This window comes from Dipodomys merriami, unplaced genomic scaffold (assembly GCF_024711535.1).
Source record: "Dipodomys merriami isolate MVZ:Mamm:240054 unplaced genomic scaffold, mDipMer1.0.p SCAF_25, whole genome shotgun sequence".
Taxonomy (NCBI): Eukaryota; Metazoa; Chordata; class Mammalia; order Rodentia; family Heteromyidae; genus Dipodomys; species Dipodomys merriami.
The window spans coordinates 22729163-22754534 of NW_027203937.1; the positions used below are offsets into that span (position 1 = coordinate 22729163).

At 49.3% G+C, this 25372-nt stretch overlaps 1 protein-coding gene across 5 annotated transcripts in view; it reads right to left on the reverse strand.

Annotated features, from left to right (window-relative positions):
* Positions 1-595: 595 nt before the first annotated feature.
* The window catches only part of Lmo1 (LIM domain only 1), a 51250-nt gene continuing 26473 nt past the window's right edge, over positions 596-25372 (reverse strand). For 4 of the 5 annotated variants that reach the window (XM_070034797.1, XM_070034796.1, XM_070034795.1 and 1 more), the window contains 3 exons: positions 5011-5224; positions 2377-2502; positions 596-1006 (listed from right to left, as the gene is read on the reverse strand). In XM_070034797.1, the coding sequence (XP_069890898.1) occupies positions 901-1006; positions 2377-2502; positions 5011-5216 (438 nt within the window). In that variant the 5' untranslated portion in view covers positions 5217-5224 and the 3' untranslated portion in view covers positions 596-900. Of the gene's footprint in view, positions 1007-2376; positions 2503-5010; positions 5225-8881; positions 8953-25372 lie in introns of those variants that run through there. The other variant, XM_070034798.1, reaches the window with a different exon arrangement.

Here is a 25372-nt window from a genome sequence, read left to right on the forward strand (position 1 = left end):
TACAGCATAGAATAGATAGAGGTTTACTGACAGACTCTGCCTGATTAGATGTCTTCAACCTGCATAGGCTGAGTTGAAGGGAAACTGGATTGTCTTTTTTTTTTTTTAAGCCAGGAAGATGGGCCCCCGGTCAGCCCCACAGACAACTAACACTGTCTGTCACTTTAAAAGCAAAGAGGTTTGGGGAGAGCACAACTAGGGTGAGGGGTTCAGGATGTGAGTCCCAGTGTGGAGAAGGTCAGAGCAAGGTCCCCAGCTCTGGGTAGGCAGCCTGGAATCCCAGTGCGGGGAATAGATCACAGGGAGACGGAGCTTCATCTCCCCGCTCTTCTTCATCTCCTGGCTCTTCAGAGCCAGGATGTATGCTCTGCCCAGGAAAAGGGGCAATACTCCAGTCCTCACTTATGGTTCAGGGACTCTGAATTGTTCCTTTCCTTCCAGCTTCTTCTCTCTAAAGCCAACCTGGCATGTCTGCTGGGCAACAGCATCTGCTGGAGGTCCCACCCATGGCTCCATGCTCTCCCCTGGGGGACTGAGTGGGGGGGAGGGGTCCCCAAGTCTATGTCAATCATGTGAACAACGCAGAGCAACATCCCCGGAAACATTCATAAGTTTAATCCACGCCAGTAATAAAATCGCATTACATTTCTCATAAAATAAATGTTCCCATTTATATACAGAAGACAGACTGTACAGGCCCAGCCTGGCCCCAGGAAGGGGTTACACACAGACAGGCGGTGGCGGTGGAGGAAGGGCCACCCTCCCATCGAGGATGGAGACGTTCTAACTTGGCAGGACAGCAGCTGGCCAGCCCACACGGGCAGAGTGGCTGGCTGGCCTGCCAGGTGGGTGGGCAGGCAGGGAGACGGATGGTTGGGCCTGGAGGCCAGGCACGGGGTGTTACTGAACCTGGGATTCGAAGGTGCCATTGAGCTGCCCCTCCTCATAGTCCATCTGGCACAAGATCATGTTGTTCTTCAGGAAGAATTTGTCTCCCACGCAAAACCTAGAAAATCCAAGTGAGAGAAAGAAGCGATGGGGTGAGCTTCCCAGTACATGGCAGGACCCAGCCTGACCAAGGAGCTGCGACACAGGGGAGATGGTGGTGCAGAGAAATATGCCTCTTGAACTTCCAGAAGGAGTTGTGAAAATGCACAGCAAGCCTGGGAAGTCACCCTCAGCCAGGCCCCGTAAACTGGCTTGGTAGGACAGACGGTCAAGCAGGGCCCAAGGCCTCCCACCATCAACTCTCCTAGGGAGGTGTGAAAATGGAAACAAAATTACCCCAGTCTCACAGAGGGAGAGAAAGAGAAGAAAGGTGGAGCATGGGGAATGAGGAATGAGAAAGCAAAGAAGAATAGAATGCTTGGTTATTCTTCCATCCCACGCTCCTACAGAGGACGGCTGAGTGAAGGGGATACAGAATCTGTATGTAATCTAGAACGACATCCTGGAAGCTGAACCTGGCCCATTTCTTCTCCTACCAAAGAAAGACCTTGTTTTGGCCTCCTAAACTTCTACAAGTATTGGATGAGGGAGTGTTCCAATACCTCCCTCTAAAAATATTCCCTAAAGAACTTCCGTGACCCCGCAGGTCACTGGCTCAGTGTCAGCATATCCAAGTTCAACCACCAGGTGGCGCTGTAACTTCACCGAGCCCTCCCCGTAGTGGGTCTGACAGGAGTGCACAACCAAATCGGAGTTCTTGCAGGTTGGTCCCTCGGGCCCTCACCCCTTGGAGACGTCTGTATAGGTTCATACCTGATGTGGGGACTCCTGAGGAAAAGTCCCTGTGTTCTCGGTGATGACAGGCCCTAGCTGGGGTGAAAGACTGGCTCCTTAAATCCCCCTGGGTCTCCCACAGAACTGGGACACTGAGTAGGGCCCGAAAGATCTCAGAAGAAGCTGCGCTGGCACCAGATTCACTGAAATGGCATCAGGAGTGTGTGATATTCCCTAAAAAAAATCTCACCCTGTGGGTTTGGGAACCTTTTCTCACTAGATAGATGGATAGAGGGCCCACATACCTCACCCCTTGGACAGGCATATTTAAAACATATATTTACATGCATACGCTGTAACACCCAGTATACACACCTTTGCTCATGGACAGCTGAAAACCCCATGCACATGTGCACATTGATTTCATGCATGTGTACCCACTGGTAGAGACACACAGAAAACTCATGCATGGCACAGCAAAGTGCCACACAAATAAGCATATGCACACGCATGTTCACAATGTGCGCACTTAGCTATGTTCACACATAGACTGCACTTTTGCACCCATACCTCCACAGGATTCCTGGCCCAGGCAGCAGGCCTCAGGCTGCCGTCTATGGAAAGGCACTGGGGCACTCCTGGGTCTGTACTCACCTCTGGTTGCAGAGCTGACAGGCAAAGCAGTCGAGGTGGTACACGTTGTCTCGGGCCCGCATCACCATCTCAAATGCTGGGATCAGCTTGCTACAGGCTGCACAGTTCCCTGTGGTGCCGAAGAGCCTGCCAGGGGAGAACGCAGAGGGCTCAGGGCCTGCCAGGGAGCTGCCTCCTCTCAGGCCTTGCGAATCCCCAGCCCTGTGAGCATGTCAGGAAGGCCTGGGCCAAAAGGTAAAAGGACTAATAGTCATCAGCTAGCTCCTGCCAAGATACCAGGCTTCAGGAAAATTCATTCCCAGATTCTTTAGGAGATTGGGTAGGGGAAGAGGGGTCAATTAACATTGCTTATCCCAACATCTTCCAGGTTCTTACTGGGGTCTCATAAGCATACGCAGCCACTCGATCACTGGCTGAGGTCTGAGCAAGGGCTCCACACATAAACAAGCCTACATTTTAGAGGCTGACTGCTCATCATAGGCTGTGTGTCCTCAGGCAATCACTGAGTCATTCTGAGCCTCTCTGAGCCCTATTTAACTCAATTGTCAGACACAGAGACCAAAATAATACACCCTGCATAGAGCTGTGAAGATTGTTGTAAACTTTTAGTCACAATGTATTTGGAAAACCACTGGGCAAGGTTCCTAGTGGGGTCAGGTGCTGTTCTAACCACTTACAACGATCACCTCCATTTGATCCCAATTTTTAAGTTAAGAAGAATGAGTCACAGGAGGTGAACTGTGTCAAGGATTCAGCCTGCTCCTCCAGAATGGAGGACGGGTGGGGTTCTCTATCACCACACACCACGAAGCCTCTCGACGTCCCCAGTGCTTTGTTAACTCCCCTTTGGCCTTTTATTAAACCCCTTTTCTATAAAATGGGGACAGTCCTGTCTGAAGCAGAACTGATGCTTAATAAGTTCCAAAGGCACCTGACACAGGGCCTCTCTCCTCCAGCGGCTGCGGGGCTGGCTGCACAGCTCTAGGAAATGGCCAGAATGGCCAGTCCTTGGATGGGTGTTCCAATGGTCTCAGCCATCTATGCCCTGCCTTGTTTCTCTTCTGCACCCGGGCCAAGCAAGCTCCTAGTAAGGCACGAGGGCTGGGAGGCAGGTGGAAGGCCCCTCTAATCCCTGATTTGTCCAGCTCAGGCTCAGGCGCCCTGCAGATGAGCTTGGCTCCATTATTCATCAGCTTGAGCTGCCTGGTGGCTCAGATAAAGGCAGACAAAGGCTAGACCCCAGCATCTGCTACAGAGGGGAGCACTCTGAACAGCCACACCTCCAAACTGGTCCACTGGCCTAACCTGGCCTCCAAAGTTTGTCCTCTCCTCTGTCAGTGTACTGTGAAAAACAAAACAAAAAACCAAAACAACTCTTTTCAGCCTCTAGTAGCTAACAGGTCCCAGGATCACTGTGGTCCTCCTTCCCGAGGCCCTGTGGGTTATCAGATGGCCTGACATCTCTCCCTCGGCTTGGCAGGTTCAGGTGCCTGGGTAGATACCTTAAATCTTTGTCAGGCCCTGCACAGGTGAGTTCCCAGGAGCATTGCTAATCCCTCCTCCAGGCCTCTCTCCTCCACTCTCACACTGAGCGGAGCCCCAGATCCTGTTTTATTGTATCACTTAAAACGCCTGCAAAGGGCGGAAGCTAAAAGGAAAAACAACAACAACAACAAAAAAGGTACAGAAAGATAAATCTCAAGCTCTGCAGGAAAGTTGGGGGGCTTCCACTGATAACCATGCCCCCTCCCACCTTGCCCTGACTTGAGCAGAAGGGGGAGCCCCACAAGGCCTGGCCCTGACCTGTTAATTAATGAGATGGGCCTTCTCTCCCCACAAGGCCCAACCACAATCCGGCAGCCTGCCTCAGACAGAGCCAAATGCAGGCGCTGGGTCTCAGCCAAGGCCCCTGCTTTGCGGCCTCCTTCCAGCCTTGCTGATGTCATAAATGGCCTCAGGGAGGGTTAAGGGGGGGGCAGCCCCAGGGGATGGGAGCCACATTGTTGGGGAGGGGCAGGTGTGTCAGAACTCTGAGGAATGTAAAGCACGGAAGGGTGATTCTTTTTGTTTCACCACTTTACAAGAGAGTAAAGCAAGCCTGAGAGATGAGAGCCAAAGACACAGAGCTAGTTCAAACCCAAGTCTAAAGCATCTGTGCTCCTTGTCCTCAGCGATGGCTCCCTGCCAAGCTCCCAAGGCAAGTGGGAGCCTCAACCTTGACTGCCTGAAAAGGGAGGGAATTGGGGGATCTGGGCAGGAAGGGGTGGGCAGGTCTGAACCTCTCCACTTGTTCCTCCAAGGCCCTCGGAGGTGTCCCCTCCCAGTATGCAGGAAAGAGCTGGATCCGAACTTCCTGGAAAAAGCTGAAGCCAGGCTGGTGCCCAAGAGGTAACAAATGCCTGCCTGGCATGATACTCCCTGAGTCCAAGGAGTTAAAGACGCGGGCCTGCCCTGCGGTGGCTCCTGGGGCATCGAGGGCACCGGGGACCAGGGTGAGATGGTGAAGGAGGGCCATGTGGCCATGCATGCAGGGTGCAGAGCCAGGGCGGAGTCTCATGGGCCTGCACAGACGCTGCTGGGGACAACGGAGATGGTGAGCAGGCCTGGGCTTCGAGGCTGGTGGTGGGAACCCACCTTAGGTAGTCACGCCGGCACAGGATGAGGTTGGCCTTGGTGTAGAGGGTGGAGCCCACCTCACCCAGGCGGCAGTCACAGCAGGCGCACTTCAGACAGTCCTCGTGCCAGTACTTGTCCAGTGCCTTCAGCAGGTAACGGTCCTTGATCTTGCGATTACAGCCCGCACAGCCCTTCTGCTTCCCTTTGGGCTGGACGGAGAGCATCGGCACACCTGTGGATGGACAGACAGACAGATGGATACAGGACTAGCCTGGAGTTCTGGGCCTTGGGCTACACCCCTGTTCTGGGAATGGGGAGTTTGCTACTTTTCTCTACTGCTTCTAGTTTCAGGGCTCCCAGGAGCCATGATTGTCTACTTTCTCCCAAGGACCCTCCTCCTCTGACCGGGGATCCCCATCCTCTCCTGGGGATGCATGATATGGCTTGTCCCTAGTTCTGGGGAGATTCCTCCATAGGAGCCCTGAATCCACTCTGTTCTAGGGCACAGGACCAGCCTAGCAGCACAGTAACTCTGTCCCCTGTGCCATCTGACAGAGTGAGTCTCAAAGTCCTACCGACACAGCCAGCATTCTGTGGATGAGGTCCACTAGAACTCGCAGATTCTTGCCAACTTTTCACAGTGAGCAATGAGTACTGGACAATCTCAGCCTAGTCCTGCAGAGCCTCTTGCCTGCAGAACAGCAGACGTGAGGAAGGAAGTGCGGGGCTCCTAGGAGACTCCTCGGAGGAAGCAGGAGGCTCTAGAGCTCCTAGCATCATCGATGGACACACCGTGGTCTCCTCTGATCTGGGAAGCTACAGCCAACCCTGACTGGTACTTGGCTGGAAGGCTCCAGACACCTGTTAAAAGAGGCAGCTGAGTGGACTTGTTTCATATTCCCCTCAGCCAGAGTCCAACTTCAACTGCCCTGGACTAAGAGGCTCTGGTTCATCCAGTCAGGATAAGAATCTCTGAGCTACCGGCATTTGGGAGCTTTCAAAAATCCAAGAAAGAACCAAGCACAAAAGGTGGGGCTCTCAACATAAGCGGGGGGCTCCTGGCAGGTGAGCACCCTCTTCCCCAGGATACCAGGCAGGAAGGACATGGATGAATTGTGCCTAGGTCTACTCTAGCTTAGGGCCATCTGGAAGGGCAGCTGGGGAGGACATGGGGACAGATGTTGTCTCGGAGCCTGGGCATCCACAGGGAGCTGTGATGATTCACTGAGATGAAGGTGGAATTGGGAAGGAGCCACAGGTGGTCTCAGAAGCCAAACCTCTGCTTCACAAGCAACCCCTCGTGAAAGCATGGGTCAGGGGAGATTCCTTCCTCAAGCAGCTCTCTCCAGTTTTCCTGGCATCTAACCACCATCCCCAGCTTCTCCAAAAGCTTTCCAGAGCTGGAGCGAAGCTTCTATCCCCTGAACCCCCATTCTGTCCCCACTTAGTGGGTGAGCTGCTGGACTCTCTCTCTCTCTCTCTCTCTCTCTCTCTCTCTCTCTCTCTCTCTCTCTCTCTCTCTCTCTCTCTCTCTCTCTCTTCTTCTCACCCCAGGGTGGACATTCTTCAAGCTTCAGGGGAAAATCAGCAGCCAAGGGGTCTCAGTTTCAGGATGTATAGATGTTAGGTCAATCCCCCCAGTTCTACAGATAGGAAAACTGAGGCATCTCCCCAGTTCTATAGATAGGGAAACTGAGGCCCAGATGGTCAACTAGATTAGTATATATCATCGATCAAGTAGCCTTGGGACTTCTTCCCCTTTCCTGTGCTGTCTCAGCCCAGATTTCCCCATCAGACTTCTGCTGGAGAAAGAGGGTATCCCCAGGACCAGGGCATCCTTCTGAAAGGGGGCCAGGCTTGCAATGCCCAGGACCGAAGGGGACAAGGCAGGGATGTACTGCAGGCTGCAGTGTGAGGAGGTCATCTAGTTCCCTCCTCTCTCTCCCTCCTCCAGTCCCTGAGGGCCCTAGTCTGTTAGCTGGGAAGTTTGCTGCCTAATTTCCTTAATGCAGCTCTAAAGGTTAATTGGTCTGAGAGAGGGATGGAGCTCAGGATGATGCTGTCCTCCGGCCTGCTTGTGTCTCATCTAACAGGGCTGGCCTGCTCACAGAGCTCTCGAGGAGCCTGTGAAGCCGGTCCTCTAAGAGCTGGGGTCTTGGGGAGGCAGCTTCCAAGACCTGGCCTACAGAGAGGAACCAGGGACAAAGAAACTAGGAGAGAAGTTCTAAAATAGCTGACTTTGGGAATACATTATATACACCCATGGAAAAGTCACAGTGAAATCCCCCACTGTATCACTAATGTATGCTAATAATAATTTTTTAAAAAAAAACCAAGTAAACCCAATTGATGGGGAAAAAAAAGAATCTAAACCTGAGGGCAGCCTGGAGCTCCAAGAGTAGGACCATCATTTCCCAGGGCCTGGGGGTGGGGAAGGGGGACGGTGAATGAGCACCCAGCCACAGAGCTATGCATTTAACATACTGATGCATCTCTCAGGCCCTTACCAGGCCTCTGCTTGTGTGATTCCTGGCAGGGGAGGATAGCTGCAAAAACAAGAATACACAGAGGTGACCCCTAGCCCAATAAGTTAGACCTCAAGATGAAAGGGGAGAGACAGTGGAGACCCCCAGAAGTAGAAGTGCCTTTCACATTCTCTCCCCTATCTGGATAGGGTGAGGCCAGCGGGCCAGGCCACAGGCCTGAATCCCATCACTGGTGTGGCCTGGCACCTGGATGAGGAGTGATCACTCAAGCTTTCCCTGGCTTTCTCTCCACCCCATGTGCAGGCTATCTACAAGGTCTGGGCGCTTCTCATGTGAGAGTGCGTAACTCTGATGCCTGACCTCTGCACAGAAGCTGCACGGTTTCTGTCCGTCAGGGAATGGAGTGCCAAGGCAAGACTAGAGACCACGGAGAATCCTCCGCCTGGAAAGGCTAAGGTTGGGGGTGAAGCTTGCCCTACAGCATGCCTGTAGCCTGGCCCCCAGATGTGTGCACCCCATGGCCACTGCCCTGGCCTCTTTGGGCCTCATTTCTCCTACCTGTAGCAAGGAAAATGCAACCTATCCCTGTTTCTTCCTGAAAGGCCAAGAGTGGGGGGGAGGGGCTCAAGAGGGGGGAGGGCGTGGCAAAGGGAGGCTCCCTTCTCCCTTTCCTTCCATCTAAGAAAGCACCAGCTGGTGTCACCTCTGCTGGCCTTGGCCAGGAGCCTTGACAGCACTCCTGGGAAGGCCAAGGAGCTATGAAACTCTCTGGGAGCCTTGTGCTCCCCAAATGGATGGAGATGTTTCCCAGAGAGCCCCAGGTCCTCAACTCCCTGCCAGGCCTCCCCAGCCTGCCCCCTGCAGACCTGCTGCCCCCCCCCTTGCCTGGCTCTGGGAGCCCAGCCTCAGGCCATGCACTTTCCATTAGGGAGATAGCATCCCTTTACTGAAGTCCATTTGGGATCCATTTTAGTGTTATCTAAAAATCAAATCTACATGGTAATCCTTTTAATGTACTCCTGACTTCAGAAAAGAAAAAAAAAAAACAGCTTTGCACTCCTTCAGGAAAGGTTTTAAAGCATTACCCAGTAATTACTACTCACCCATGAAAACACTCCTATTTTACAATGGCAGTTGTTTGTACTGGCATATATACCAGCACACCCCCCACCCCGCCCCCAGCACACGCTCAGGCACAGCATACATACTAAGCTTGGTTTAAAGAACGAGTTCCCTAAACCCATGTCACCCCCCAAATCTCAGGGTGGAGTGGAGATCAACATTTGAAAGGAGTCAAGCCAAAGTCCCAACAATCCCTCTCCACCAGGCTGGGATGTTGGAGGGAGGCAGACAGTCTGTGGGAGAAGCCTCCAGGCCTGACTCATTGGTGGCCAGACACTCACCCTTGGTCCTGTAATCTGGGGCACAGCCAGGCAGTCCAGTGATGGGAAGGGACTGCCAGAGGTCATCATACCCCTCCTACCTCCCCCTCAGCCTGGAGAGAAGCCCTCTCTACATTGACCTCCACGGCATACAGCAGGCCGGCAACCTGCCTGCCTAGCCCAAGCCAGGCTGCCCGTCTGCTGGCACACACTTTCCTGGGGGACAGAGCCTGACAGCTCCCAGGTAACGCTGTCTCCATGGTTTCTGCTCAGAGCATTCCCATTCCCCCTGGCCATGCCTACCTTGGCTCTAGGCATTCCAACCATGCCTGTGGCCCCCTGCTGAAGACCACCTTGACCATCACAGATGACTCCGGCACCTAGAAGCCACAAGCTGATGCACCCCAGCTTGGCACAGTAGAGCCCTGAAATCCTAGGGCTCCTAGTCCATCCCTCTCTGGGCCTTGTTTGCTTCTCTCCCAGGGCCTGCCCTTGAGGAAGAAATGCCTTTGTTTTGTCTGTGCCCTCTGTACCCTGAAGATCAGAGTCAACCATGGGCCCATTGCTAAGGGCTCTGACTTTTGACTTGCATCTAAGAAACGGGGCTATTCATTCTCTTTCTCCTTAGGCTGTGGAGAGACAAGGAATTACAAACCTTAGGCCATAGAACGGACCCGGTCATCGATACTCATCTCAGCTTCTCTGCCCAGCCATTGGTTAACTTTTTATTTTTGATATAATGTCAAAAAGTTGCAAGAAGAGTAGAAAGAATTCTTGTTCCTCCTCCTCTTTACCATTATTTGTCTGTCCTCCTCTTTCCACTCCCCCCCAACCACTGTCTGGGTTTATTTCAGACATGAAATCTCTATAACCAGGGATGGTCTGGGTATATAAATACTTTGTTATAAACAAGGATCTTCCCTATACAACCATACTATAATAAGCAAAGTCAAGAAAGTCATATTCTTATCGAATCTACAAGGCTTCGTTTAGATTTCATCAATTCGCCCAATAACATCTTTTATGGAAAATTCTCGGTCGTGCCTTGTGTTCAGTTTAAACCTGGAAGAATACCTGAGCCTTTTTTTGTGCCTGAAGACATTGGTACTTTTGAAGTTCACAGGCCTGGCATTTTATGGAATCTTCCTGGATCTGGGTTTGTTAGGTAGTTTTATTTGTATGATGTTCATTTTTGGTGATAGGACTAGGGTTTGAACTCAGTGCCTCAGGTTTGATAGGCAAGTGCTCTACCATGTGAGCCACTCTGCTAGTCCTTTCTACATTCATTGTTGTTTGACACAGGGTCATGAAGCTCTCCTATTTGTACCTCTCCAAGTAGTTTAGGATGACAAGTATGTGCCACTATATTCTACCATTGGTTGGTATGGAATCTTCAGAGTTCCCCAAGGCTGGCCTTGAACCTCAATCCCCTGATTTCCAACCAAGTAGCTAGGATTACAAGTTTGAGCCACCAAACCTGGCTTATCTTATGAACTGAATTAACCCTGTGTCTCAGTTTTATTTTTTGTAACATTAATGAATATAAAACAGTACTTAGAGCTACCATGAGCTATAACATTTATATATGTGGTGTACTTAGGACCAACCTTAGCTCTGAGCAGGATTCTGGAAACTCACAAGTATAATCGTAGTTACTCAGAAAACTGAGATCTGAGGCTTGCCCTTCAATGCCAGTCCAGGCAGAGAAGTCTATGAGACCCTTATCTCCAATTAACCAGCAAAATGTTGGGCTGGAGGCAAGTGGTAGAGCACCAGCTCTGAGCAAGAAAGCTGGGCAAGACTCCTTAGGAGGCTGAGACCTGAGGATCGTGGTTCAAAGCCAGCCAAGGGCAGAAAAGTCCATGAGACTCTTATCTCCAATAAACTATTCAGAAAAAAGTTGGAAGAGGTGCTGTGGCCCAAGTGGCAGGATGCTAGCTATGAGCACAGAGAGGCTCATAGGGATAGCACACAGGGCCTGAGTTCAAACCCCAGGACTAGAAAAAAAAAAACTGAGCAAGAGCTTAAGACCTTCAGTTTAAGCACTGGCACCAGCATGCACACATATACACAGACAGAGACACACATGCATGCACACATCCTCTGATCAGTCACCTACTCAGCACACAGATCAGTCATAGCCCCAGATCCTTAAAACAGTCCCTTAAGAACAGTAAACTGAATGTGCCACTTTGACTAAAGTTACATGGGCAACTGGTTAGAACCCAGTAGCACCCAAAGGCCAGCAAGCAAATGCTGGAGGAAGTTGGCCCCATCTATCTGACAGACTGTTCCAGTGGCCATCCAGTGGATAGCCCCACTGTGGCAATTCAGGGACAGGTCCCTGGATGCTGTAGAGAGAGAGGCTTGGGGACACAGGCAGGTCCTTCAGTGAGCCTTCACTCTGGTTCTACAGCAGGGCCTAGGCCTTCCTGGCTTGGGCTGAGAAGATGCCTTTGTTGGCCCTGCCCAGAGAAGCCATTTAGCACAACACAGCTGCCCAGTACAGTTCAGCTCCCTTTTATCTTCAAAGCTGGCATGGTTTGGCTAGGGATCAGCTTCTCTACGGGCTTTCTTCACATTGCCTTATGAGGCAGATGCCATGATTATTCCCATCTGAACAATGGGATTCTGTAACACAAGCAAGGATCCTAACCTGCAAGAGTTAGGAGACAGAACTGGCAATCCATTTCTGGATTTGCACTTGACTCATCTGCTATGTGACAGGGCTGCATTGCTGAGCAACCTAAAGCAGGGGGGTTTGCAGAAATGAGGAACTGCTACAGGTGTAGATGTGGGCATAGAACACCTAAGGAGTTAGCTGGGCATCTGTGATTACACAGATGGAGGGACTTTGTGTTATTCTCCAAACATCACTTCTATCCTTGGTGCTTGCCTATAGCAGGTGTTCAGCATGCTGCGTGAAAACCTGTCCCACATATCTAAGTATGTGTGTGCATGAATGTGCAATACCTTTTTGCTGTGGTCATGCAAATATCTGCCCAGGCCCAGGTATGGGTTATCACAGACATGATCACTGTTTTCTAAAAGACTTTGGAGCACAGCTCAAGATCAAGCTCTGCGTAGAACAAAACACACCAGGAAAAGATCTGGTAATTGACAGATATAACCCTTAGGTTCACCCAGGTAGATTCATGCAGAGCATTAGAAATCCAGAGTCTGGTTCTACAACCCCCCTCTCCCCCATCCCCTGACTTCAGCTTTTGGGATCCGGAGTTGTGGACCTCAGAGGTCTGTGTCTCTGCTACCTTGCAAGGTCCTTCACCAACCAGGGCTCACACACATGCCTGGACCTGCAGAGTGGGGGCCCATCAATCCCTTTTAATAAGGAAATTTGAAAGTGTAATCTAATTCCACAGAACCTTTCTAAATCTCGTTTCCTCAGAAGCCACTTCATCGCATGCGGACACATCCAGCCTTGTGAGAAGGCCTCCATTTCCCTCCAGTTTTATCTCTGCAATTTCTCGTCTCACTGCACTCCTCTCCCAGGGCCTGGCCGCGCGGCAGGCCAGGCTTGAACTAATAGCATGTCCTGCTCATGTGGAATCAAAAGCCAACGCGGGCAACTATCGGAACGCGTGGCCACAGTCACCTGGCACGCACTCATTACCGCCCCTTCTGTAGCTCCATCCTCATTCACAGGAGGCTGTTCACTAGGTCAGGTGAGGGAAAGAGTGGGAGTACCCATTGGGGCAGAGAGAGGAAGACTGGGAGTCTGGACTGGGCACATGGACTGGTAGTCAGCTCAGTGAAGGGACTGGCACTTTTGACTTCCTCTCTAGGGAATCTGAGCGAAGAGGCTGGTGGCTGGTTACACTTGTGGATGTATGGCCTCAGCTTGAATTCTGGTTCTGTTACCAACAGTTCCGCCTTTGTTAACTCACCTATTTGAAAGGCTTATCCTGAGGATTAATTCTGATCATAAACACAAAGGACTTATAACAATGCTTGAAACAATTGTGTAAATCCATCAGCTAAGAAACTTTAATTAGAAAACAGGAATGAGAGTTTATAGCCACCAACACAGACACACTAGAATATTCACAGAAGTCTTCTTTACCGTAGCTCCAACCTAAAGATAATATAATTGTCCATTAACAGCAAAACAGATAATGAATTATGGTATATTTATGTAATGGAAGAGTATGCAGTAATGAAAAAGAATGAGTCACTGCTACATACTACCCGACAGAAGCAAGCAGCATAATCCTGGATGAAAAAAGCCAGGCAAAAGGTAAAGTCTATCAGTGCCACTTACAAGTAGCTTCCTGACAGGTAAGAACAATATGACTTGAACATACTGGTCTCCAGTAGGAAGGGAGCTGCATTAGCCATTCACAGGAAGCATGGAAGTCAGCTATATAGTATTGGAAGGTCTGAAAGCATTGGATAAATGTTTAAATGGGTATGTACACATAAAAAAACTTCACTGAATGAAGCATCTAAGACTTGTGCATTTTGTAGTATAGACTTCAAGCAGGAGTACAAAAAGAAGGCAAAGGACCCAATATGGTGGTGCATGTCTATAATCCCAGTTAGTTTGGAGGTACTGATAGGAGGATCAAAGTTTTGAGGCCACACCAGACAAAAAAGTATGATACCCATCTCAGCTCATAGGCTGCATAGGAGTGTGGTGCACGGCTAGTGCAGACAAAAGCAGAGGACTTACCTAAACACAAGCTAAGACAAAAAGGACTAGAGTCCTGGTGTAACTGATAGAGTACTTACCTAGCGAGCACAAAGGCCAAGTTTAAACCCCAGTACTGCCAAAAAAAACAAAGCCCAGAAGACTCTGAGTCAGAATTCTATATACCTCTTCAAAAAACTCATCATTTACTCAGCAGTCAAGCCGCTAAGTTATCTTTGAAACTTCATATGGAGGCCCCATTCCACAGGTGAGAACACAGAGGCCTGGGAACAGGTCTGCAGGGCAAAGATTAGAATCCAGGACCTCTGGCTCCAGAGTTCAAGTTCTCATCTATGTATACCCTCAGCCTTCTTCTCTTAAGAAAGGCAGCAGGTCTGCTTTCTGTGCAGCTGGGGTGGAGTGGGTACATGCTTACAGCAGGGCCGGGGCTGGGGCTGGGAACAGGTAGAAAGGCTGCCTGTGCAGTTCACTGTCGCTATGCTCTGGGGGAGGCACAAGCTATTTCCCTTAACTTTGGTTCTTCAAAAATAAGGTGGCTTCAGGATCTTGAAAAGGGTTCTGTGTGGACCCAGACACTAAATACAAGATGGGCACAGGCATGGGTAGGAGGCAGAAAGGCTTCATGGAAGCAGAATTGAGAGGCTAGCACTGCAGCCCAAAGGCTGAGGTATCAGGAGGAGAGAACTGGGGGGGCCTGGACTCAGGATAGTGGGGGGACTCTCCATCAACATTCAGGGGCTTGTGAAGGAATGATGGGGTGGGAGAGCCAAGAAGGTCTTGAGGGGGGTGGGGGGCTGGCCCAGGGCTAGACATTTAAAGGAAGCCAGTCCAGCCACGTTCACCTTTTCTAAAATGCAAGGTGTTCCTCCTGGTCTCTACCAGTCACAGCAGGGAGAGAGGTGTAAGGCAAGGCCTGACCCGCTGGTGGTGCCCCCAGCACCAGAAGTGGCAGCAGTGGCCACCGTCCTCATATTCCATCAGATGGTGGTTCAACACCTCATCCTGCTTAGTGATCTTAGGTGTGAGTCCTGCACATGTTAATACACCCATCAGGACCCAGCAGTCACACAACCCAAAGCTGAGGATGAAGGGAGCCAGAGACCCAGGCGGAAGATCACATCTTGCCACACCCACCTGCCCTGTCCCATCCTGAAGCCAGAGACACATCACAGCCTCTCTCTCCAGAGTGATGAGAAAAGGGAACTTGACTTGGATCCAATTTTGGATCCTACCAAAACAAGAAAGCTCTGGAATGGCCTTTTAGGGACACTTCAGGGGCAGAGCAGGCTATCAGGAAGGGGCCAGAGTTGCAGGACATATTTCTGCAGTGGGCTGTGGTGGCGATAAACCTTCCCACAGAGATCTTGCATGAAGATCGGAGTCCCTGGGGCCTGAAAGGAAGCTGAGCCCAGTACGGCCCAGAATGGGGACGATCTCAGGCCACTGTCACAGGATACTACAGATGTCAAAAGCAACAGATCTAACACAAGACTCCCATTTTTCTTCCCCAGATCCAGCCCCTGTACTCTTACGAACCTCCCCTCTCCCCTCATGGTACCCACACTATCATCCACCCAAGTGCTCAGTAGAAACTCTGTTATCCATGCCCTCTCCTTCTGCCACTGTCTGCTCCCCATTCTACCTATTTCTTTGTATGTCTGCCATCTTCTACCATCAACACAGTATCCCTGCCAGACTCTGGTGTCTAGTGACAACAATCCGTTCTTCACATAGGGTAGAAGAGTCTTTCCAAATAAATCCAGGCACCTCACTGCTCAGCGTGGAAGCTCTTCCGTAGATTACAGTGGGCCAAGCATAGCATCCTCGCTCTTCATCTAACCTTAGGATAGTCTCATGTGATCTGGCCCCTGCTCCTCCTCCCACACTGAACTCCAGCCACACACCGGGTCTCTCTCCTGCCTAACATTTTTCCAGTCTCGTTACTGGTTGGCACTTATCTTCAAGCTTCTACTTAGATGCCACCTCATTTCCTTACATACATGACCACTCCCCACTCTGATCATTTTCTTCTGGATTTTTAATCAAAAATTGTGATTATTTTGCTTTTTGGTCAATGAATCTATAGGGGAAATGACTGGCTTTCTCCCTAGAAATCCCAGGGAAATTTGCTCTTGGGGCTCTGTTTTGTTCATCAAAGGTATCCCTAACACTGAGCCTCACAGCACTTAAAACATCAGTTCAGGGCTGAGAAGGTGACTCAGTGGTAAAGTGCTTGCCTTACATGCATGAGGCCCTGGGCACCACATAAGCAGAAAAAGCTGGAAGTGGCGCTGTGGCTCAAGTGGTAGAGTGCTAGCCTTGAGCTGAAGAGCTGAGGGACAGTGCCCAGGCCCAGAGTTCAGGCCCCACGACCGACCAAAAACAAAATAATAAAAATCAGTTCAGATGGGTGTTGGTAGCTCATGCCTATAATCCTAGCTGCTCAGGAAGCTGAGAGATGAGGATCATGGTTCAAAGCCAGCCTGGGCAAGAAGTCTATGAGTCTTTTGAGACTCTTATTTCCAATTAAGCACCAGGGAAAAAAGCCAAAAGTAGAGCTGTGGCTGAAGTAGTAATATGCTAGTCTTGATCAAAACAGCTCAGTGACAATGCCCAAGTTCTGAGTTCAAGCCCCAGGACTGGAGGGGAGAAAAAAAAAAAGACAAAACAAAATCAGTTCAATGAATGAATGAAGAGACTGAATGGAATCTACCTCGATCTCGCCGGCAAGTGAAGATAGACAAGCAGGCTCAGACAAACAGGCTCCCCAGAGACAGGGGTCTTAATCAGGCTTGTTCCTGTCCCTGAGTCCCACATCCTAAGGCTACCTGTGGCTATGAGGGCTTGACAAAAAAAAAAATGCAGATCCAGGTGCAACCACATTTGTGAGAGGGGTAGCCCAGGGCTCCAATTAAAAACGTGACAGCACTAGTGAAAACAAACTCTGTGATACAGGGACCACAAAGCAGTCCAGTCCTTCAGTACTGTGGAGCCTTAAGAAGGAGACCTCTGCTCTAGGACTTCTCTACTGCCTCCCTATTTCCAAAGAGCAGAGTCCAGGCACATATGTAAGAAGAGCAGCAGCTCTGTCTTCCTCTGCAGTTGTGACCTGGGCCTAGCTCTTCCCCAGCACAGACCCCAGACTCACTCACTTTTACTTGAAGACCCTTTGGGCTTATAAATACAATGACTTCCTTCCCAGCTAGGCTGAGCTTCTGGGAACGAGAAGTACCCATGGAGTTTGCTATAGAAAACACCAGGCCCAAGGTTTCCTGTGTCTGGAGCTCCTCACCTGCTCAATTCCATTATGGGCTACTGGAGCCAGGCCCTGGTTCTTTGGCAGGATGCTTCCTAGAGCCACACAACTGTAGGGACCAGAGGAGATGGGATGTATCTGGAAGCTGTATTCCCCCAGACAGCAACTCATCTGCTCCCTAGGCACCAGCAAAGCTCACGTCACCCATTTAATGAATCAGGGCTCCCAAAAGACATGCAATCTCCACAAAGGAGGAGGAGGATACAGAATCTCAGACGACTCTCAATTTCACAGCATCAGGGACCTGAGCACCAATGCACTGAACCAGAAAACGAGAGTCTGGCAGGAGCTGCAGACACACCGTGAGCGTCAGGGGAGCAGAGATTAGGGCCCTTCAAAATCAATTTTGAATTCAAACTTTTAAATGTGTTCTCCAGGCGCAAAGAGGGGACCCTCCAGGCAGGCTCAGCCCAGCCAGCTGCTGGGTCCTGCTTCAAAGCAGCCAGGGCCATCTGCTAGCCACTGTGGCTGGATGAGAAGGAGGGTGGAGGGAGACTGAGCCTTGCCCCCAGGACAGCAGGCACAGGGGTTCCAGGAGCTCCTGCTGAGGTCCTAAGGGCTGCCACCCTCCTGGATAATACCAGTTGAAGGCAAGGCCCATGGAGTCCCTGGCCTGACCAAGAAGGCTGGTGGATCACAGTGGGTAAAGCCATTTAAAATAGGGGAATTAGACCAACAGGAAGTTGCATCCTAGCCCAGCCTTAAGAAAGTAGAGAGAAAAACCTTTGCTTAGAAGTAAACTCCCTTTCCGAAAGCTGGAGGGAGAAAGCCCACTGTGAGTACAGTGAGAAAGTCCACTTCCTAGAGTGCAGCCTCTGAGAAGTGAGAGGTCACTGGAGCCCCCAAGTGGACTCAGCAGGGCAGCCTGCCTGCTGGTGTGGCCGCAAGTCATATCATCCGCCCAGTGGTGCCTGGAGCCGGGAGCTGAGGATCACGCTGTCATCTGCCAGGCTGTATGTGGGTACTGAGAACTATGTTGGGCCGTGTTCTGTGAGGCTACAGAAATGTACAGGGCACTGGGCCTCATCAGAAGCTGAGCAGAAAAGACTTTTCCAAGCCAAACCCCGAAAGGGCTACAGGGTCTACAGAAGGAAGCCCTCAGAGGTTTGGCCTGACCAGTCTGCACAGAGTACCCCAACGGTGGCTTCCGGTCCCTGCAAAGCCGTATTTATTCCTCTCAGCCTACCATCAGTCCACAGGTGATGCTTTCCTAGACTCTGGATTGTAACAAGTTTCTCTGCGCCTCGTGTCACCTCAGCTTGGAGCCGCCCTCCTGAGATAGAAATGCAATGCAAGCGGCTAGAGAATGCTTTGTAGGTGACAGAAAAAGGAAGGGCACAGAGTCCTTGGGCCTCTGGGGAGCCCCTTACAGAACAAGGAGCACTTTGGAAAGAAGGCTGCCCCCCCCCACATCAGACCACAAAGGGGAGAGGAAGTAGGGACGCCCTAGCATGGGAGTGGGCTGTGGCTTTACAAGGAACTGACAGCCCAGGCCTGGGTAATACTCCTTTTAGTTACAGCATAAACTGCGGCAATAAAGCGTACCTGGGGAATGCTTAGAGAAAGCACTAATGATTTCTTCCCCAGTGGTTAATAAATTCACTTCCAGATCAATTTGTTCACGATAGAGCCCGGCGAGCGGAACCGCACGGCGGGCACAGCCGAGTGTGTCTTTTTTTTTTTTTCTTCAGTATAAATGATTTATTACAATGATTAGCGGCACATAAACAATTTAAAATACAACGCTAATTAGTTTGGGGAAGAAAGGAGGGGAAAAAGCCACCCTGCCTCTCTCCCCATTATGTTCTACTTCCCTAAGTGTGTACTTTTTAATTAAAACCAAATGTCACAATAAATTTAAAGTGTTTTATTACCACTTGGGCAGACTGAGGCAGTCAGGCAAGGCCTTCCTCGGCATCTGCACGCAGGGCCCGGTGAGAATCCAGGCACCAGTGGGGGCGGCCCATAAACTCCCCTGAAGAGGGAGGTCTCTCAAGACTTCTGCAAAGCCCTCCTGGTTTTTGGCTGCCAAATGCAGAGGCTGCCCAGAGGGGTTCCTACCTTCCTGACCACCCCAACTAAGAGCTTCCCCTTCCAGCTTGCTCTGAGCAGCCCTGAACCCAGCTCCTTCTCCATGCTGGTTGCACAGAGCCTCTTCACCCTCCTTGCAAGCCTCTGTCATTTCTGTGCGTGTGCCAACAATAGAAGTTCTGGTCTAGCGCTGGTTCTAGGGCTGGGAGTTGTGATTGCTGCTTCTATATTTTGCCTGGGGAAATGCAAGATAAGAGAGGAGAAGCAACTCAGCCAAAGTCTCCCAGCTAAAAAGAGAGGACTTAGTTAAGTCCAGTTCAAAGAGACAAAGGATGCATGCTTCCACTCATATGTGGAAGTTAGGGCTAAATTATAAATATATATGGACCTGTACACTGGGTCATACGTATATGTGTGTGTGTGTGTGTGTGTGTGTGTGTGTGTGTGTGTGTGTGTGTGTGTGTGTGTGTGTGTGCAAACATCAGTGAAAGTATGACACATGTAGGAGAGGATTCCAATGGTGCAACTCCTTTGAACAATGAATCTACAGTTTAACAACATGAATACCTAGAAGCTGGAACTTATGGTGTCAAGGTGAAGGGTTCAAAGGTGGGAGGGGGTAGTCCAATGGAGAGAGGAACGGCGAGCAAATGCAGTCATAATATTCAAGGCACAAGTGTGAACATGGAACTAGGAAATGTAGAGGGTTGGGAATTGTACTCAGTGTACTCATACACTGACATTGAAATGAAACCCTCTTAAACTACTTAAAGATAATTTTTAATTAAAAAAAACAATGTTCCTGTTTAAAAAGAAAGAGAGAGAAGACTTTGCAAAATCCTGTTTCTCTTTCTCTAGCACACGCAGCCTGGAGCCCATGCATGGCTGTGTCTGGTTTCTAGTGCCTGGATTGGACAGAGAACAATATAGCTGCCTGGTGTTGCTCTGAGACATAGCCAAGGCAGGGGTTTGGTCAGGGACTTAAGAGTCTGATATGTCTGCCATTGACCAACAAGGTGAAGAAATGTGGCCAAGTCCTGTAGCACTTTGTGCTTCAGTTTCCTGGCCAACAAAACTGGTACCATAACTGGGTAAAAGAACCAAAAACTCCAACTTGCAGGGTGAAAGAATGCAAAGAAGTTATCTGGATCTTTGACTTGCTAGTAACTTTTTAAAACCCTGGGTGTGGGGGGCTGCTGAGGGAGCAGATAGCAGTACTAACACCATTTCAGAGATGAGAAACTTAAAGCCAGCAAGAAAAAGGACTTACCCCCAGTTCTACTGATCCCCAGGAGCCCAGTAGGGGCTAAGCTGCAGGTAATGCAGGTAACTTCCCTTCCAGAAACTCAGATTCTCTCCTGAAACATTCTTGTGTTGTTCATTTGAACTTAAAAGTAAATATCCTCAGAGTTTTCCCATGATGCGCTAATTCTACTCAGGTTCATGAGAAATAAAATAAAAGCATAGATCTACTTTTTTAAAAAACCTTGTACACAAAATGTGTGTAACAGCACTACTCTCAACTGCTAAAAAAAATCAAAATGATTCAAATGCTCATTGATTGACAAATAAAGAAAATACAGTATGAATCTATAAAAAAAAAAAGGATTAAAGTGTGTGACCAGAAATAAACTACCAGCATATATAACACAGATCATCTTGAAAACATGCCAGGAAAGATACCAGCTACAGAACCCAAGCACTATATGATTCAATTTATGTGAAAGGTCCAGCATGGGCAAAACTAGGGTTAGGGAGCAGATTCATGGTTATCAAAGAAAGGGAATTGCAGAATGACTATCAATGGATACATAGTTCCTTTTCAAAGTAATGAGAATGTCTGCAAATTAGATAATAATCATACAACTCTATGAATATACTAAAAGCTGCTGGATTGTACATTTTTTAAAAGTTAATTTTGTGGTGCAAATTATACCTCAATAAAGCTGTTATAAAACAAAGCAATGATAAAAATAAATATTCCTTTGAAAAGAGGAGAGAGCAGTTATTTAAAATATAAAGTCTGCCGGGTCTAGCTAGTGGCTTACATCTACAATCCTAGCTATTCAGGAGGCTAAGATCTGAGGATCAAAGTTCTAAGTCAGCCCAGGCAGAAAAATCCATGAGACATTTATCTCCAAATAAGCACCAAAAAGCTGCAAGTAGAGGTATCGCTCAAGTGGTAGAACACCAGCCTTGATCAAAAAGGCCAAGCAAAAGCACAAGGCCCTGAGTTCAAGATTTCGTATTGGTAAACAAAACAAAACCCACCAAATTCTAGCTAAGTGCTAGCAATGCAAACCTAAAATCCTAATAGTTAGGAGGTTGAGATCCAGAAGATCATGGTTTAAAGCCAGCCAAAGCAGAAAAGTCCTTGAGACTCCATCTCCAGAATAATCAACAAAGTTCTGGGCTAGAGGTATGGCTCAAGTGGTAGAGTGCCAGCCTACCAGACAAGTTGAGCAAGCATGAGGCCCTGAGTTCAAGCCCCAGGACTGCCCTATCTGTAAAACGGGCATGACTGTGGGGAAGGGGGTCCCTCTTTCAGGACTTTGAGCCAGTAAGGATGCTTTTGGAGAGAGAGCACTAGGGACAAATTAATTCCCTTATGTGGTTAATCCCAGAGGGTGACTTAAAGAGACAAAGCATCCTGGCCAGCAGGGGGAGTAAGGCACACGCTACGGCAGAGTTGGTCTGCCTGCCCTGGGGTCAGAATGAGCAGGTGTTAGGCCAAGACTAGTATGGCCTTCAGACCTCATAAATAAGGGTCCAGGGACAGGCCAGCCTCCACGTCTCTTACATGTGAAAAGAGCCCTGTGGAGAGGGAAAACAGCTTTGATCATTTGGGAGGCATATTGAGCTTTGAGGCTAATAGCCACGACGGCACAATTCTGGCTCCATGGATTCATCATAGGGTGCTGTCTCAGAAAGATGCCCCTTCAGGAAACTCCTCCCTCAGCCACTAAACTTCTCTAAGCTTCTCTCCCAAAGTCCTAGGAAGACTAGTCTGAGATGACCCCTGGGCGTAAAGAAGAGTGGATGTTGTAGGTATCTTTCTCTATGCAACCATTCCTGCTCAGGAAAGCCCAGTGCCCACCAGCTGGTGAAAACAAAAAACAAACCAAAAACATTAAAGCATCATCATTCATTTGAACTCTGGGTAGGGGACTTGAGGGGGCGGGGAGATACTCTGGGTCCCAATTTATGTGAAGTTCAGAGAGGTGAAGCAGTTTGCCATGTATCACACAGGAGTAGGGGGTGGTAAAAATAACACTGTGAGATCTCACAGTCAGCAGAGCAGGATGAGAATAAAATCCATACTTATTACCTCCCAAGCCCAAAACAAGCCACGTCTGTGGCAATCAGTCTCACCCTCATGGAGCTCCTGCTTCTTTAAAGACTTCAAATCTGCCGGCCTCTAGGCCAGAGAAAGACCTTGAGGGTCTTTCTCCCCTGTAGAGGAGATTTCAACAGACCAGCTCTTCTCTGACCACCCCATCCGTGCCTACCTCTGTCAGAAGCCCACACTGCAAGCTCAGAAGGAAACTGAAGGAAAGAGGGATAGAACATGGGCAAAGCTTGAGCTGGAGGAGGTAGGGAGCCATCACCTGTAAGGCTGGAAAGGGGACGAACCCCACCTTCACCTCATACACTTGCTCTGCTGCGAGCTTCGTCTCTTCTGATTTCGTCTTCAGAGAGCAGTGAGCTTAATAAAATCTGCATCTGACCAGGAGTCTCCATTCGGCCTAAAGCCCTTCGAAGACTTCCCATTGCCCATAGCACAAAATCTCTACTTGTTACCAGGGTCGGCAGAGCTCTTCCTGGCGATGCCAACAACCCTGACCACAGCCACAGTCCCATCATGACAGGCTGAGCTCTGGCCCACCTTGTCCACTCTCTCTCTGGAACAAAGGAATCCTTAGGATTCCCTCTGCTCCTCTCCTGACCTCCCTCACCTGTTAACCCAATCAGTTACTGTTCATTCAACAAAGACTCACTAAGCGTGGGGCTGGTCCCTGATACTTGTACTTTGATAAAAAGTAGACCAACACTCATGAATTTTCACCAAAAAATTCCACGGTATGGGGTTACAGTTCAGGGCCTTGTGAAGTGCTACATCAATTGAGTTCCTTCCGCCTCCCCCTTCTTACATATACTTTTTTTTTTTTTTTTTTTTTTTGCTTTAAGGCTAGGTTTTGCAGGTTGGGCTCAGGCCAACCTCAGACTGTGATCCTCCTATTTATGCATAGCTAAGATTAGAAGCCTGTACTGCCATGCCTAGCCTGTTTTTGAGACAGTCTTGCTGATTTTTTTTTTTTAAATCTGAGCTGGCCTTGAACAGTGATCCCCCTGTCTCTACCTCCTGAGTAGCTGGGATTACAAGAGAGTAGTTCTTAATAAGCTTCATTAAGTAAATTAAGCTTCTTGATAAATTTTCTGTTTAATAGTATGAAGCCATTTCTTCTCCTACTCCTATTTTTATTTTATTGGGGTTATTTTCATCGGGATTAATTATTTTTAAATTTGTAAATGACTTTCATTCATGATCAGTTTTGGGGCTCATATCAAATCTCACAAATGAGAGCTTTCGCTACTGTTGAGATCTCTTTTGTGGCAATTATTTCTACCCCAAAAAAAAAAAAAATGTGTCTGGAGCCAACTTGTGCAGATTTAAATTTGACTTGATTCTTCTATCAATTTTTAGTCAATAACATTTTTCCAGGTGCAGTCTTAGCAGTTGCCAGCTTTACTTTTGTGTTAATTATGTTCAACAATTTTAACTTTTTTCCTGGATTCTCTTTTTGTTTTGTTTTGCATTCTCAATAATACTAATGAGATCGTATACTCCTGGATAAGGCACAGTTTCCCCTGATCTGATAAAGTAGGCCAAGCAGGCTGAGGATCAGAGTAGTATGGAAACATCCTAGGGGCAAAGAGGCAAGTGAAAACATTGCTCTCTGTGCTTGGGCAGAAAGCCAGGTGAGAAAGGGGTGCCCCGGGGAGCCCTGCCCACTGCTCCCCAGAGCACCGGCCCTGCCAAGAAGAGGTCCTGCAGATGGGGATCAGCTTCTGGCTGGGGAGGGCAGTTGCCTGGAAGAGACAGCCTCTGAATGGAGTTGGGATACAGTGCTGACACCTCAAGCCGGGCTTCATGCAATATATGCTAGGTTCTTCCATGTGCCCACCTGAGAGGGTGGACAAACTGACCACTGAGCTCTGACAGCCTGTTGCTTTAGCCTCTAGTTCCTGGCCTAATAGTTTTGGTACTGCTCCAGGGGAATCCCCCTTTGCCTCCTGGCTGAGACTTTCCCCGCGAATAGCAGAGGCAGAGCTTCTGTCTGGACTCAAATCTGGCAAGACCAAGAATAGAGGGCCAAGAGCCATGAATGCTCTTACCTGGGGACTCTTGTGTCTGAACACCAGGAAGACAAGAAAAGAAAAAGAAACCTCCACAGGGTCCCTTACTGTTACCTTGCGGCACTATGGCTTCCAGCTTTCAAGCCACCCTGCTCGTATAAATGGAGAAACCGAGACCCAGCAAAGAGACAGGACCTGTTCAAAGATCCCCTCCAAGGCTGTGACAAGCTGGGGTGTGGATTCAGGAGTGGCCCTCAGCTCCGTGCCCCTGGGCAGCTGTGAGAGGGCTCCAGGGCGCTGCGTAGGGCGGCTGCATTTCTTCACAGGGAACTGTAGAGCCACCTCAGCCCAGGCTGCCTCTCAGGCCTGGCTCTACTTCACCTGACAACACCTAGCAACAGACAGAAGGGACCAACCCATCTATACCAAGGGTCCTGTCACCATTGAGAGAAGAGAGGCAGGCCTTGGAAGAGTGTGTCCGACTGGATGGTGTGCTGCCCACCTCTATTGGCCAAGGCCATTTGCCTTCTATGAAAAAAGGAATCCAGAAGCTCAAATCCGTGTGTGTGTGTGTGTGTGTGTGTGTGTGTGTGTGTGTGTGTGTGTATAGTGTGTGTGTGTGTGTGTGTGTAGTGTGGTACCAGCCCCTCTGTAAAGGCATGGAGGAATTTAAAGTATTACCATCTCTTCACCCCTAGGCTCAAGGCAGGCAAGACCGTTCCTTGTCAACTTGATGGAATTTCCCAGGCAAGTGTGTCTTTCCCTCTCTGGGCACAACTTACTCCTTTGAAAAATGGGGCTAGGATTTGTCTTCCTAGCTTCTCCCTTTGTGACGATAAAACAAAAAGAATTTGAGACATCCGGGGTTTTCCTGGCAGGAGGCAGTGACCTGGGAATGGGAAAGAGCTTGTCATTTATGCTCTCTGGAGGACAGACACCTGGGGCCCACGGCACTCCTCCAGAGCTGACCTGTCATGGCAGGCTAAGATGGTCCCCAACATTTCTGTCTCTTGATATTTATACCTTTACCAGTTCCATCTGCTCCAGCCTCTCCCTGAGTGTGGATGGGACTGAGTGATTTACTCCCACGGAGGGAAACACACAACAGTGATAGAACATCACACCTCTGTCTAGGTTA